Genomic DNA, 17,283 nt, shown 5'->3' with positions numbered 1-17,283 from the left:
CTTCAATGACGACACTTATCGAGGTTTAACTGTGTGTATAATAAATTTCTCCAGAAAAAAAACAAAATCCCGATTACAGTGCGGGAAAGCTTATAAAAATGTTAAAAGCCGCGATTGGTCGCGATTAGGAAAAGTTTCGAAGAGTCGTTTGATGATTGGCCGATATTTAGTCCCACCTCTTCACCACCACACGTAAGGAATTTCCGCGAGTGGAAATGAAACAGAGGGCGCCCGGAAAGGTTTCAACCCACAACAAGAAGAGCCGCGGCATCCGCCGGACGCAGCTGAAATAGTGCCCCTGGATAGCTCTTTCTTTTTTTCCTTTTTTTTTTTGCTTTATAGTTTCCTCAATGATATTTTAAAGCGCCGTTGAGCGAGTCGAGCCTTCAATCACAACCCGAATCCCGCTCTGATCGGGACGCGCGGATTTTTCCGTTCTGCTCAGTCGTTAGTCGGATCTAGTCGACGGCGCACGTGGTTTTCTCTCTTGCCGAATATTACGCGGACGGGGAGCCCCTCGACCGTCCGTCATCATTCGGTCGTCGAAATTGCGGAGTTTTGATTGATATTCCACTTGCGCACCAACACTTACTTTCATCGATGCTCTACACGTGAGGATAACAATTTAGTTTCGTTTTCTATCGAAATTCTTATTGTTCAAAAGACTGTTAACGATGCCGAGAGCATTTCTCATCAAGAAACACAGCCCTGGAAGGGAACCGTCATCGTCGATCGGCATCAAGCAAAGGACGTCGTTACCATATCGAGTCGAAATTAAAACACCACCACCGAGTTCTCCTGAAGAAATCAAGACTTCTACATTGGATTTGTCTGTTTCTCTCTCTGGTGAGTTCTGAATTGATCATTATTATTTTTTTTACACTCACTAATTTGATTTATATTTTGATTGGGGCTGGTCTCCATTTAATATATTAATTGGGTCGGTTAATCGATCAATCGGTAATCGCAGTTAAAAATTTTAGATGAGTTGACCGACTCGATCAATCCGATCAAAATTCGATTAAAATTTTTATTAAAACTTAAATTATAAACTTGATTTGTTCGACTAAATCGATTAAATGTCTTATAAATTAGGTTCCTATACAAAACATTTTAGATAAGTGAACGTATTTAAAAATATATGAATCAATATTTTGATCACACAAATTTCTCAACAAGAGGAAAAACAAGTCGATTCAACGAAACTAGTGTCGATTTCTGAAATTACTGATTGAAGAAAAAGTTGAGAAATTCCAGAATATGACAAACATGTTCAGCATATCGTTCCTTTTATACCAGAGAATGTGCAAATTTTCACTTTTGGGTTTATCAGCTAGTTGGATCAATTATTTTGCTATCTAAGTTTTTCCAGAAACGCAAATGTGTAAATCCTATTGAAACGCGTTTTAGAAAACATTTTATAACAATTTCCATAGAGTAATATTGGGTAGAGCAAACATTCAAAAGTCGTTTTCCAAGTTCTAGAAATTAGCACATTCATGTTTCTGGCAAAGGGGGATGATATTAAATAGCTTCAAGCGGGCGGCTTTTATTTCTTAATATATTTTGTATTTGCTTACATCCATTCAGTGGATAGATGCGGGAAATTAATAGAATATTTCTTTACCGCATCAATAGTTACCAACACTACTTTTGTTATGAATAAATAGAATTTGAAAATATTCGATTAAAATTCGCTTAATCGATTAAAATTTTTTTGATGAATCAGTTAAAAATTGTAATCGATTCCCAGTCCTAATTTTGGTAAAATTAGTTTTTGGTGCTCAAATAAACTAAAAAAATACTATTTTTAATAGATTTAAGGGAAAAGTAAATGTGGGGTTAGGGGGTTTCTCTTTCTTTTTTAATGGAAGACCTTAAAAATATCTAAATTATAGAATAGGATTATATTGGAATTGAAAAACATAGTGGTTGGTAACTTATTCTTATTTGAAACTGCAAATTTGGTTTGGAGATTTTACTGCCTTTGTATGCATGGCCTCACAAGAAGAAAGCAGACAACGCTCTACCATTAGAGCATAGATACCCGGAGATGGGGACCAACTACAGTAGTGGTTCCCAAAGTATACAACCGGGTTAGGGGGGGGGGGGGTCGCGAGATATTCTCCAAAATGAAAATATCCGAATAAGAAATTTATTTTCGTTTTTCGCAACATAAGTAAAAGCATGTCTAAACTAAAAGAAATGCCTTAACTCTCAGCTGAATAGCTACTTCTCATAAACGTACCAGATGAAGTAATTTTATCAAATTTTACACGTACAATATTTAATATCTCAAGTAATATTTGTACGGGGGGATTCAGAAAGAATCAACCGATTTAAAAATATTTTTATATATTTTTAAAAGTTAAAAATACAGAATGGATGAGTAATATGTGAATGTATAGCGTAAACGTCTACATTTTTTTGATTATGAACAATTAATAACTATCTGTCTTTTATGAAGCTCTTTTGATGAAGTGAAGTCATTGAAAATATTGGAAGGGCTTAAAACTATCAGGAAGAAGGAAGGCGATGGTTAAAATTATTGTGAGGAGTACACAGTGGGTACTCGATATTACAGAAAATACAACTGTAATTGAAAAATAATTTTAGTATTTCAAATTACAGTAGTACAATCAATTACAGATATTTCACCGTCCGCAGGATTCAAAGCTAAAAATCATATAGGTAGAAATCTCATGATAAAATAGTTGCGCTAACTATCATATAATATATAATATCGAAAAAAAATTTGATTTCCTTCACCATCTAATTACAGAAATTAAAGCACATTCATTAACAAATAAAAAAAAAATCAAGAATGGTCCGGAAACCAAAAATGGTCACACCATGTAAGGGGACCGCCAATTCTTGTCAAAAGGTGGGGGGGGGGGTCTATGCAAGAGGATGCGGTGGTGAAAATATGGCAAAGATGGCGGTTGATGTTACAAGTAAAATCAGAAAGTCGTAGTACAATCAACAATATTGGGTGGGAGGTTGTTCCAATCGGTTATAGTTCGAGGGAAGAAACTAAATTTGTGTGACAGTCTGATAAAGCAAAGATGGGTTGTAATTTTGGGAATGGTCAAGTCCACAACAGAAAAATGTGAACGTTCAATTAGAATAATGGGAAGTGTCGATATTAAAAAGCCATGGAGGATTTTGAAACGAAAGTTTTATCGTGAGATAATTCTATGAGTGGTAAGCGGTTGGCTATAAATTGATAGAATTTTGAGCTATTGCTTCGTTAAAAAGTTGAAGTTGAGAGAAATGAAATACGTTTTCAATATATTTTGATCCCATTATACAGCCCGGTGCGGCTGCACCCTTAGTACCTGCCTGGTCCTGACTGCAGGCACCTCTCTACGAAATCATAATCGGTATCTTTTTTGAAATTAGTGATTACTCAGTTACTTTTTTTTTCAATGATATTACGGGTGGAAAAAAAATTTACGATAGTTTATAATATTTCGTCGCTATAAAATGGTTTTAGTTTATGAACAGCGTCGAAAGAAATTCGTTGAATCGGTTTGCCGGACCGCACACAACGAATGCTGTAACAGGTGTGAAGAAGGCGACTCTTATCGTTGGCGGATTTGTAGATGATAATTTTATTGTGTGTGTGTTATCGTTAAACAGTCACCTTTTAGTTTTTGTTTTGATTGACAATACTGCAAACATCACACTTGACTGAATCCATAAACGACACCTGCTGCAGATTGCAAATACAGTCGAAGTGGATACTGTTTTGGCATCGGAAAAAATAACCACTTGTTAAGTGGTTCATCCACTTATCCGATCGTGCAAAATACTTTATTTATTCATCACTCCAACAACAGATAATCCAATTACAGTTGGAGAAAAAATAATAATAAAAGAACAGAAGAACGCTTAAAATTAAAATGAAATAATCGAGTAAAAACAATGTATTATATGTATCATATGTACATTATATGTATAAAACTGAAAGTAAAAGTATGTAAAATTTTTACAGCTGAAAAAGGTGATTTCTAAAATTCTTTAAAGGAGTATGAAATATATCCAAGTGCTCTGTTCGACAATTGTATAGCTTGCAGAATCGATGAATAGGATCATAATTACATATATTTGATCGGTAATTTTTAATTGCAAATAAATTATAAAATCTTATGCGATACATTGGTATATTGATGTGAATTTCCTGTAAAATTTGCATAAAATAAATCTTATTATGAAATAATTTATAGAGAACAAAAATGATACCACAATAAAATATTTCTACGATTATCCAAACTTACAACATTAAATAAATTACTTAAAAAACGTACCAGTAAGAACATCGAAATTGACACCGAATTTAATAATAATACACAGAAACTACTTTATTAAATTTTTTCATTACGCACTTTATTCAAAAAATGATGCAAATATTGTTTTCTTAGTGTAAATTTCTACTATAAACACACTTCTTACGCGTTTTGTGCTAAAAGGTAGACAAGAAGATCAATTGTACTCACTCTTTCAGTATCCACTTAGAGAGTGTGATTTGTATTGTGTTCGAAGATTTTGTACTGAAAATTAGCATTCAGTTATATATTTAATATAAGTGGTTTAAGAGAGGTAATTCTTCATTCTTTCAACGGTACTAGAAAACGTTATTCCCCCTCTCTTAACTGGTTTATTCTTTTATCCAGTATCCACTTAAAGAGGTTGAGACTTGAAACTTAACGTCTTTGTTGTATGCTTCACACGTGTTTTTAAAATATCATTGAAAAACATTGATCGTTTTCTTTTTCTTGGAAAACCAATGACAGAATTCTAGAAAATATTTCATGTTGACTGCTATACGAATCGTTTCAGAGTCAAACAGCCAATTTCTGAAATTTATGTGCCTACAATCAACTTTAAATGTTAATACACTTGGGAATACGCAGAATTTTTCTTCCTAACATCCATAAATGCGGAAAATGATTAAATAATTAGATAGTAAATTTTGTAATAATTATCAATTATTTTATAGTGATTGATAAAAAAAGGGGGAAATCTCTCTAAATTTCAAATTCCTATATCTATGATAATCAAGTTTCCAATCAGTTTCAGCAATCAAGTAATTGCAATTTCTTTGGAAAATATCATACCCGTTGATCTGCGGAGACCTGACCTATTCCCCCCGAACAATCTTGAGCACATATCTAAAAATACACTAAAAATGGTATATATATATATATATATATATAATATATACATACATTGAGTACATGTGCTTTGCCTCCCCGGGAAAAGTTGAAATGACGGCCCTGCAGATACCAAGAAAAAAGATAAGATCAGCGATTTTCACTATCAAAATTCACATTTTTCTTCTAATGTCTCATTAAAATGGTATTTTTCAATTCTTTAAACACCCGAAAAGTCAATTCTAAATCATACTACTTTCTAAATTTGACAATTCTATGTATTCGGCTCGCATTTGCGTTAAAAAGTCTCGCCACAGAGAGCAACAGTCCTACAACGATAAATCATTCAATCATAACACTTCACTCATAGTTAGAAAAACTGGTGGCAGATGGCAGCACTACACATAACAAGCATTACAGAGAAACAAAAAAAACTTCACGTCAGGTTTCGCTACACGTACATGCACATTCCCGCATGTACCGATTCGTTGGGGGTTCCGCGGGGGGGGGGGGTGCGATGCGGGGGGGGGTGATTGTGTGGTGTAGCAGTAGTAGGTAGGGCCTCCAAAATATGATTCGGGGATCCATGATGTTCTTAAGTCAGCCACCTCGTTGGGCAATTTGCCTGTTGTGGCGTTGTATTTGTATTTGTATTTGTAGTCAAATACATTTTTAACACGTTTTAAAGACAAAACATATTAAAAATTTATTTGACTTAAAACCAGGCAACGTTTCTTTCTTGGATAATTTCATACGTATTCTATATATAAACATTATCACAGGTATTTTCAACTCGCTTCACTTCATTAGCACCTCGGTGCTCTCTAAATCACTCGAAATGCTTCAAAGGGTTATTATATTTAATTTCGTACTCGTTTTTGTTTTGTACTAGTACTAGTTTTGACCGACTGCCCATTCGAATGCCCCCTTTCGAATTGTATTCAAGGATTAGAATTATATTAATTTGCGTTTCAGCATATTACAGAGTTGCAATGTTGCTGCTCTTTCTTCAATTATGAACGCAGAGAGAACTCGTTATTCAAAAAAATGTTTTGAGGACCCCCTGTTCTATTTTATAAAACACGTATCTCTTATCTTTATGCTCTTCCCATGTTAATCGGAACATTTCATCGTACTGGGGTTTATGAATCCTTGACCAACGTTAAAAATCCAGATTCAGATCTTTTTTAATTCATATATATATATATAATCAGTGAAATTATTCTCTGTCATTTCCGTTTATAGTTTTCATTATGTATCTGAAAAAAAATATATAGAGGAGCCACTTAAAAGTTTATTCAAGTCTTTATTAAGTGTTTCGCGTGACGAATGGCCGCTCTACACGCTTCTTTTAAAGGCCGCCATACTAAACGGTTGCAGATTTCAAACAATTAAATGCATACAAGTCATTACCAGGAGCGATGAGTTAAAGCTTTGTTCATTCATAATCTTCGCTATCACATAGTGACAATTGAAGAAATCGATATATATGTATAAGAAGGTCACAAAATATTTTACCCTATGTACGTGGGGCGCGGTAGCCCAGGTTGATAAGATACTCGCCTAAAGTACCCAAGGATGTTTAGAGGTGTCGCGAGTTCGATAACAGGTTCGCCCTTGTCAGAAATATTTCCTGACACTGGTACAACAAAAACGGTGACATGACCGCAAGAAAAAATTGCTACGGCAGGGAGTCCCTCGATGAGCATAAACAAGCCGTAATGCTTGAGATATGTGAATGAAATTTTATATGTATTTATTTTGAAGAATGCGGTTGAAGATCATGTGAATGACATTAACAAAGCATTCGCGGCTACATTTACGGTGAATTTAATTCGAAAAAATCACAATCTATTTTTTTAATTGCTTTGTCATTAGCACCGTTTAAAAATTATATAAACGTTGTTGAGTTTTTTTCCGTTCACTTCACAACGCAATCGCGCAGAAGAACATTGAAGAAAATTACGATTGGATGGCCGCGTAAATATTAAAGCAAGAAACCAAAAAAATTAAAGGGTTTATTTTTTCTCTTCTACATATGAGCGCAATCGCAGCAATGACACATTGCATGAGTGGTGTTTTGGGTAGTCATGAAACGTTTTGTTTCGCATGTTCATGCTTCTATTCTGCACTCTTCCATCTAACGTATGTTATCACCAGTTAAAGCGTCAATGCAGTTAATATTCCTGTGCATCCTTAATTTTCGCTTTCATGCTATCATTTTTACTTGCGCAAATTCATTTCGAAGAAAAAAATTCCGTTTTCATAAGCTTTTAAACGGTGATAATGACATTTCGATCATAAACGTGGATACGGTTTGCCACCCGGCAGTCGAAAGGTTAACATGCTAGTCTTCGACTGTGCACGTCTGGGTGTCACGTCAAGTCCTAATTTGTGCATGATATTGTGCATTTAAAATTTCTCTGGACTGATCACAGGGATCTCTTGGGATAACGTAAAAAAATAACGTTTTCTAATAAAAAAGTAAATAAAAGATTGATAAGGTGTTGAATTAGAATTTTTTTTCCAATTTAGTTCGCTTTTACCATAACCTTTGTTAAAAACAGTGACATGGTTTTTGAGGATATTCTTCGAAATGAGTATACATGAAATTTCATTTATATACCTTGAGTATTACCCAGGGGAGTAGCCAGAAATTTCGTTCGGGGGGGGGGGGGGGACCAAAGTGACAGAACAATGGATTTGGCCATCTTTTTCCCTTTTTTCGGTCATTTTCTCTCATCCCCCCCCCCGCTACGCCCTTGGTATTACCACTTGTAGGGCGGCTCGTTTATAGGGCAATTTATTTTATAACCAACCTGTAAACGCATAAAGTTATTGGAAATAAGATAACAAGATAAGATAATTAACTTATTCAGTTGAAACACAGACACATAACATCTTGAGCTAAGTTAGCTTGAGTTAACAAATATGGTTTTAAATTTATATATAAAAAAAGATGTTTGCATGAAGATTGTTCAATTATCAACTGCGGAAATGAATTAAATATTTTGGGAGCTAAATAAAGGGAAAGTTTTTGGAAACGAGTTTTACTTGGGTTTTTTTTTTGCTACTTGGTATGACGTCCAAATATTGGGAGGGCTCAAAAATGGTGAGGGGGGAAGGTTTTTTCAAACACAAATATTTCTATAGGTATTATGATCAAGATGGGGTGATAAATATTGGGGGGGGGGGTTATCTAACTTACAGTTAGAAAGTTATTGCCCTGTCTTTCCTGAGGCCAACAAGAAAATTTCATGTTTCCCTCATATACGCTGTTCTTTCCCGTTTTTTTCTAGTTTTTTGAATTCAAATATCTCAGTGAATATTGCATTTAAAAACGTCGAACTTTTTGGCCTCACGAGAGACAGGACAACAACTTTTTAATTGGAAGTTAGAGGACGGAGGGGATCGTATAAAAATTTAAATCGTGTACTTTTTTTTATTAAAAATTTTTTCATTTGAACAGCATTTAATATGATAGGCGACAGCATTTGAAACATTTTTTCAAATTGAAAGTTGTCTTTAAAACCAACAATCCAGGAAAGAGCCATTGGGGAACGATAAAAGTGGACACTGTATAAGACACATAAATCACCAACCGAATGTTTGTTCGATGTAATCCGTCATTTCATACAGTCATGGTTAAAACTCAATATTTGTTATTTTGTGTACCATCTGGCATTATTCGTGCTATAGTAATCATTCCTTTACCTTTTTGTACCATATTTTCCTCTTCACGATATTTGGTACTTTAATTAGCTATTTCTATCATTTTAGATGTTAGAGGAGGGCCTTTTGACTTGACCGTTAAGCACAGAAGGGCAGATTCTCCCTTGGAAGTTTCTTCAACAGTCAAATCACCACCGTCTGTTATTGAATTTTGCCCGAAGATCCTCACTCAGAGTACCATAACGACACCATCTATAGGCATTGCTTTGATAGATCGTAGGACACCATCTCCCAATCACTTGTTCAAGCCCGTGACTTCTCTGGAACCTGTAAATTCCAACGCGTCGCCATCATCTTCTAGGACACCACCATGGCCTCGACCTTTCGTGCCACCACCTTATCCGCGGGTGAATTTTCCTTTGTACCCAATGCCAAGACACGCTAGTGATTTTTATTCGCAGCCAACGTATATTGGGTCATCATTGGTCTCTCCACCTTTAGTCACACTGTCACCTCCACGTTCTTCGATTGGCATCAGTATGGATCAACTATCACCATGTATGCCACATGAGAATGTGTCACCAACATCGTCTTCGTTCTATACGACACATCCAATGACGGAACGGTTACATTCTCAATGGATTGCTCTCAATGAACGCTCTCAATGGATCCATAAAGAAGGTTCCACCTCACCGATATCTCGATCGGACAGCAGTAGCGATTCTGGCCACGAGTCCGTTAATCCAAATAAAATTGGAACATTGATTAGTTCCACCGCGAATCTATCGAGTGGACAGGCGCCTCGATACCAATGCGTCGACTGTAATAAGTGCTACTCGACGTTTAGTGGACTGAGCAGGCACAGGCAGTTTCATTGCGTGACTCAATCGAAAAAATCGTTCAATTGCAAGTATTGCGACAAAATGTACGTTTCTTTAGGTGCTTTAAAAATGCATATAAGGACTCACACATTACCTTGTAAATGTCGTGTCTGTGGTAAGGCTTTTTCACGGCCGTGGCTTTTACAAGGTCACCTGCGAACCCACACTGGAGAGAAGCCATTTGCTTGTCATCACTGTAGCCGCGCATTTGCTGACCGGTCGAATCTCCGAGCGCACCTTCAAACGCATTCCACTACTAAGCGATACAGTTGCAAGGCCTGCAGTAAAACGTTTTCCAGGATGTCACTTTTGTTAAAACATACCGATGGAGGTTGTTTGGCCTCACAGCAGCGATAACTCTCGTATTTCATCGCGCTTTTTGCCAAATGTATCTATCGTTTGATCTTCCGTGACATTGTAGCAATAAAGTCAACATGAGATGTCATTGTTATGGAAATCCATTGATTTCCTCAGAATAACTGCGCATCAGTAAAATAGTCATGAATCAAATAGTGTCAAATCCTTTTGGACTTTTTTTGTTTATTGTAATATATGCATATTTTGAGTCTACTTTCAGATATCTACAACCATGTTGTATTATTCATGGTAGATTATATTGTAACGATCAGACAATGTTTTAAGAAATGTCCGGTGAGATGTGCCATATTTTTTCCCTACTGTCTACAGAAAAAATGTATAAGTTACTTCACGCACCTTTGAGTTATTAATTAGTTGCTTTAAATTTAAAGTCATTTCAGTCTTAAAAGTGACGAATATGACTGACACACCCTTTCTCATGCACAGAAGAAAACACACAGAAGTTAGTTAATTCTACTTATCGAGAACGAATGTCTTCATGACAAAAGCGTGGATCCGTTCCACGCCTTAAAAATTTGATTGGGATCTTGTCGGAACCGGCTTCTGGTTGAACAGGATGCACTAAATACGAGTCATGTCTTACCTTCTCGTCCTTGTTTTTTTGTTACAAAATGTTTTCCTTACCTTTTTAGATTGTTAAAAAAAGAAATGGAGAAAAGCAAAAAAATCTGATTTTTAATTGATTTTTCATTCCATTGTAGATATAATTCAATTTAGTTTTCATGAAAAAGATGCAAAATGTGGCACTGTTTCATTACAGTCTGTATCGTTGTTTCGAGAAAAAAAATAAGTGTTACATATTAGAAATTACCTTGTAAATATATATCTGAATATATATCGTTGCAATTATGAATGTCTTTAGGCACTTTCACATTTTTGTAATGTACTGTTAAGTACTGTATAAAATATACATATGTATTACTTTCCAAGTTGATATAAGACGTAAACGAATGGCGCTGGATTGGTTGAACTTCATGATCATTATCATAGATGTCAATGATTTATCATTTAGATATTTGTAAAAAGTAATTCTAAAATTTGCTAATATTAGCTTCGCTTTTTGATTTTGATGTCTAAAACATTGTCTGTTAGGTAATCTTAAGATGAATTGTTTTGCATACAGTTTGTACACTCAAGATTACCAAAAGTGATGTGCTTAATCGACTGAGGTCCTTGATTGGCTGGATCCAATCATTAATAAACGCTCAATCGATGGAATTGTCATTGAATCAAATCCATACTTGTGAATGTCTCCACTGGTGTGGTTGATTAGCAAAAACTAATCTCCAATATCACTTGATATGGTGAATCAATCACCGATATGTAGTGTCCACTCTTATCGTTTTCCAATAACGAATTCCTAAACTGCTGGTCTTTCAATTACAAAAAAGTTTCAAATATTGTCACACAATTTTAGAAGCTGTTTAAGTAAAAAAGGATCATTTTTGATAAAAGTTCCGAAGTTTAACTTTTCATTTGATCCTTGGATCCTATAAGTAATATTTAACTAAAAACTATTTATATACTTACGCATTGGACAAAAAAAAAAATTCTCTTACGACCGAAATTGATTGTCATAAAACTTTGAATTTTGTGAAGTTTTCCTGTTGAAAACGCTTTATTTTTTCCAGTAGATTTAAGGAGCCGTATAAAAATTTGTGTAGTAACCAAAATAGTCTTTTTTCTCAAGAATTTCATTTGATACAATAACGTTAGGAGATTCGGGGTTCTTCTGATGAATTAATTAAAGTGGTCAAAAAATTATTTGTCTTTGAAATAACTTTTGTATCACCCCCCCCCCCTTTCCCGTTTCTGAATAAGAAAGATGCTTCCACTTCAATTAGCTGTAATTCAGTCAGCTCTGAACGTAGAAGAACGGATTTTTTTTGTTCCACGTATATGCAAGAATGTTTGACTAATCAGGACCTATGACTCGTATAAAAAAATTAAATTTCTCAACTTTCTGTTCTCACACACACAGAAATAATTTTTTTACTTGAACGGTTTCTAGGATGATGGGCATATTTATGTGTGTGTGAGATATTTGTTGTAATTGGAAGCTTTCTCTAAGAATAATGGTTTAGGAATACGCTTTTTTTGATAGCGATAAGAGTATATAGGCCTACTGTATAGCATTCGATTTCTACCTAATCTCGTGACCAGATCGAATCGATCCAGCACTTCCGTTATGTAGAACTTCGGGGTAAAAACAGTATATTGTATAAACAGTACACACTGTAGAGTTGCATTGTTGATTGTCTTAAGCATTGCATTGGTTTTTATCAATTGCTATATACAATTATCGTGAATTCAAGTGCCATACTTAGTATGTAAATAGCCTATACATAGAGTTGTTTTACTTCTCTATAATATATACAGTATATATATATATATATATATATATTGTTATAGATGTTTCGTGTGTGTCTATAAGTTTGTATAAAAACTAAACTCTATTGAACCAAAGTTGTTTGAATTTTGCTCAATGCAAAAACCGGTTCATTATTATTATAATCATAACTGTTAATTTTCATGCGAGAAATGTCTTCTAACCGGTATTTAGCGATTGCTAATAGAGATACTTCTTTAAATGATTAGTGGACTTAGTCGACTTGTTTCCGTGAATGAGTTTTACATATATTTAATGGAAAAGACTGTTGTCGATATAGTGTGTCATATACTGTTTGTTTAGCTCTTGTGAAAAGCTTCCATGCTCGCTTGTTGCTCAATAAAGATAGATTGTCTTCCATATGATCCTTTGTTTTGTTTTCTCTATTGTCTTTTAATTTTTTATTCTAAGAAAAAAAATTCAACAATTTATATACATTTAAAAATTATATGATGTTAGTTGGGTTAAGATGTGCGACTCCACCTTTTTTGTGGAGGCTCAACAAGACTCAGTTGGTCGCCTTAAAGGGTTCAAAAGGTGAAACGTTCAGAAGCTGGGAATTAATGCAAGGTGCTCCTCTGAAGGTGCGGCAGCTGTTTCTGGTTTGTTATCTCAACCAAGCACTCAATTTTACCCTCATATATATATATATATATATATATATATATATATATTATATTCTTAGGCACAACCTATTTGTTTTTCGTCGCTTTTTTAGATAAGATTTTAACAGAAATATATTGCACGACTTATTTTAAGATCAGACAAACATCTATTTTTTCCAAGAAAATACTGTCAACCTTCTTGAGGTGAGTGTTCTATTTAAATGATATACTCTACGGAGTTAGAAACGACTAGAAAGAACACCTCGTCGCAAAATATAGGTAAAGGGACAGTGTTTTTCAATGATTATGGTATTTTGAATATTTAGAGATATCTCTCTCTCTCAATCAAGAATACATTAGACGTATATACCAAGGAACCGAAAAATATTAAGACGAATGGATGTTGTATCGGGGTGAGTGATATTGATTTCTAAATAAAAAGAAACGAATCTCTGTGGGTGGAGTTTTGTCCATCAACCGTTATCTTATAGGATGAATGGCAGCCAGTGGCGATCGACCAACTTTTTCGTTGAGTTACGCGCTTGCGCTCTTTCGATACGCCTGAAAAGACAATGAAGGGGAAAAGATTCTTTATTGAAATAAAAGATAGCTTTTTGAGCCTAACATCTCAAAACATTTTAAATAATTATTTAACTATCGATAAGTTATTATCGATTGAATTTAACTATCGATCTCTGTTCTTAAGTTTGTTACTGAATTCTGGAATTCACTGTCCATTCAGAGACATCAAAACGTGGAAACTGTCTTGTCTTTTTAAATGAACACGAACAATAAAGATGATCCAAGAATGAACTCTTATTGAAAATTCAGCATTACCCGAGTGAACTTTGAGCAATCGTTGCAATTAATCTCGTCTTATCACAGTCACGTTTCATAGTTTATTTTCAGAAAATTCCGGCTGGTAAAGTGATTATCATTAGCAGAAGGGTTCAATGAGGTGCGGCAGGCATGCTCCTGAATTTCAGCGCCCAGCTGAAAAGGATCCATTGCCAGTGGAGCCACTCCTCAAATGCACGCATGGCAACAACTAACTACTATATGCGGCAAGTTTACCTGAAGATTGATAGAGATCATTATAGAGATTGATTATTTGAGTGTAGAACAACGCAACATCAGGCCGAGTGAGATGGATGTCCTATGCATATCAATTCTTTTTCACCGGTCTTTAAACCATGCATTTCAATTACGTTGAAAAGTTATGAGTAGATTATAATTATGATACTACAAACGCAATCTCGATAGCATGATCTAGTTTCAATGAAATTTTTAAGATATGCAGTCCACAATAAAACATAATTAATATTTGTAGTCCGCAATAAAACATAATTAATGTATGTTTTTTAGCATGTTTTTTTAACAGCGACGTCTTCAATGCAACCATAAAACACACACACACACACAAACAAACTGCAAAATAACAGAATGACGTTTTTTTTTAATATTATTATTCAGCCAATATCTTACACCTGCCCCACGAATAAAGCGAGGTCGCAAGCTGAATTCTAATACATCTCACGTGAGGTGCGATCCTGATGGATGCGATTCACATAATATTAAGTAGGAGTGGGTACATCAGGAACTAGACGAACCAGCCAGCCTCGGCTTGAGACAGGCAGTTTCTTTCTGTCACAATAAATGACCTGTTGGTGCTAGTAGTAGTGGACCATTAGAAGTAACCCGAGCGAAATCGTATGGCCGCACGTGCCATTGCTGTCATCAATTCAGTTGGCGCTCATTATACGACAGATAATTATATATACGTGTCGCTTCTTTTTCTTTACTTCAAGTCATTTTGCTCGGTCGGTGCACCACAAATCTGTATGATGAAACGCTAAGACTTGAATCATGACTTTTGGCGGTAGGCCTATTTAATATGGACTTTTCTTTAACAAGATAGTTTTGTCCATGAGCCTTCGATTTTCCCATTTCCGACTGTTTTTTCATTGACTACAAACAAGTACTCGCTACTCGTTAAGAAGAATACAGCGGTATACGGTCGCGAATTTAACATTTGCTGAATCCATAGTATCTGTAAGCAACAGGCAAGAGCTTCAAACTCTGGCAGTTTGAAAAGAGGCCGGAGAATAAGAGTTTCAAACTGGCAGATGCGTAGCTATTGGAATGTGATTTAATGCAAATGCAAAACAAAGGGTTTTAGAGGTTATTTTTATTTATTTGGTTATCTCAAAGAAACTCGCTAAAAGTTGTGTAGGATAATGCTACTTCAATTCAGAAAACCTGGATATGTTTGATGGAGGTAAAGTGAACATTGATGGAAGATGAGATTATATGTTTTAGATTGAACTTAGCGGTTTTAATCTGATGATTTATGGGGTGCAATTAGCTCTTGTGAGCATAGAATATGCTTGTAAATAAATGGATGGGGTGTATTTTAGGCGCAAAATTAAGTGAGTTTGAGATGGAAAAGGATGGCATCTGGATGGAACAGATTTTATTTGTGATAATAGGACACTGAACGAAAAGTACTAGTCATATGGCGTAGTGGACATTGCCTGCAATCCCCAAGAATAAGGTCGGTGAACCCATTTGTGTTTTTCGTTACTACTCAGAAAATCGAAGGTTCGTCCCCCCTCCCCCATAGGAAAACAAAGAAAAATAACAGAGGACCATTGGTTTTGAGTTTGAACGCCTCGGTTAACCATCTGTTGTTCAGAAGCATCAAGTGTTTCCTCTTTTTTTTCCTTCCCGATTTCTCTCGCTGTACATATATATCTGCTCTCATATAAACGATGGACTCAACCTTGCAGGTAATGAGTGGCACGCGCAGGGCCCGCGTGGGCAACTTCCGTTTCCTCTAGTGTTAAAACGGTGGCACGAGTTCTGACACTGGATAATTCTGATAAACAGACTGCTTCAGAGGGGTGAGCATATGCAACCATTACCTGTAACGTAGACTGTAATTGCCAGGAACATGGACAACCAGCCGGATGATGGTGATGTGTGCGTGTGGTAGTTTCCATTCCACCTCCATAGTCATTCGCTCATATGATCTTCCATCCCCTTTGCAAAAACATAAAAGGGAGTAGGGAAAGTGAAGTGCTGAGCCAACCGTAACTAATTGATGTGTCTGTGTATACCCTGAAAGATTGTTCGTTTGCCCTGTTATTTACATTTCACAGATTTCGAACGGAAATCGTACAACTGCAGAATATAGATGTCATAATAACGGCATATATGATAGAGCGACGATGGTTCTCGATAGGACTTAATGGAGATAACACTTGAAAATCCTTATTCATCTTATACAATGCATATTGTGTATGAAAAGTTGGTGTTGAAGGGATAGTAAAAAGAGAGTGCTTTTCCTAGGAAGATGGCGTCAAACAAAAGTCAAAACGGCTTCTAAAGTATTAGATGTCGATATATACCTTTGAGGCACACTACCCCTGGGTAAAACCTCCACCTAACAAATGTACCATAGGCCGTTTTGTAGTTTCGAGAGTTCTAAACTAGCCCAATCATCGTTGGAATTCCTTCTGATCAGATGTGTGCGTTCTACCTTCACTTACGGAAAAGATATGGTACCAAGACGATCTCACAAGCATATGGCTACATATAAATGTCCCCGCTTTGAAGGAATAGCGAATAAATCTCCCAGAGAAACACGTAGAGAAGGAAAGTCTTTACAAAATTGGCTTCATATTTTAAGTTTCGGTTTAATTAGCGCTCGTGTGCATGAAATTACCCTTGTGCAATGATAAAAATGATCAAATACTTTTTGAAATAAATTAATAAATGTTAGTACAGTTCTACATGAAATTGGCAAAATCATTAAAATCATCGGAGAAATACAAATACAAAGGCCACAACAGACAAAATGCTCAACGAGGTGGCTGAAAAAGATGTCCGTAAAAATATTGATGGCAAATATATATCTAAACTATATCAAAAATATAACAATTCAATAAGAGCAATAAAAAAAACCAATAATTAATAATAAAATATAAATATACTGCCCATAAAAAATTATGGTTGTCTCATCTAAGTATGGATAGCTTCTCGATTTATCCCAATATATGTTTATCGCATTTCTTTTTAAATTTGTCAATCGCATTAGAATTCACAACCCTTGGATATGAAAGCTACTCCATTTATTCACAACCCTATTGGAGAAAAACACCACAACCTAGAACTGTCCCTTACAAATGATACTGATGTCC

At 35.4% G+C, this 17,283-nt stretch overlaps 1 protein-coding gene across 1 annotated transcript; it reads left to right on the top strand.

Annotated features, from left to right (window-relative positions):
- Nucleotides 1-232: 232 nt before the first annotated feature.
- LOC149084880 (uncharacterized) lies at nucleotides 233-12,836 on the top strand. The gene is made up of 2 exons (XM_089232616.1): nucleotides 233-846; nucleotides 8,937-12,836. The coding sequence occupies exons 1-2, from the start codon at nucleotides 675-677 to the stop codon at nucleotides 10,064-10,066; spliced, it is 1,302 nt and encodes a 433-aa protein (XP_089088742.1). The 5' UTR covers nucleotides 233-674; the 3' UTR covers nucleotides 10,067-12,836.
- Nucleotides 12,837-17,283: the final 4,447 nt, after the last annotated feature.

Source organism: Pholcus phalangioides, unplaced genomic scaffold (assembly GCF_987345545.1).
Source record: "Pholcus phalangioides strain wild (caught in Gottingen) unplaced genomic scaffold, Ppha-v1.0 ptg000007l_1, whole genome shotgun sequence".
Classification (NCBI taxonomy): Eukaryota; Metazoa; Arthropoda; class Arachnida; order Araneae; family Pholcidae; genus Pholcus; species Pholcus phalangioides.
Note: the sequence above shows the minus strand (reverse complement) of the source record. Positions and strands in the feature narration are given on the sequence as shown.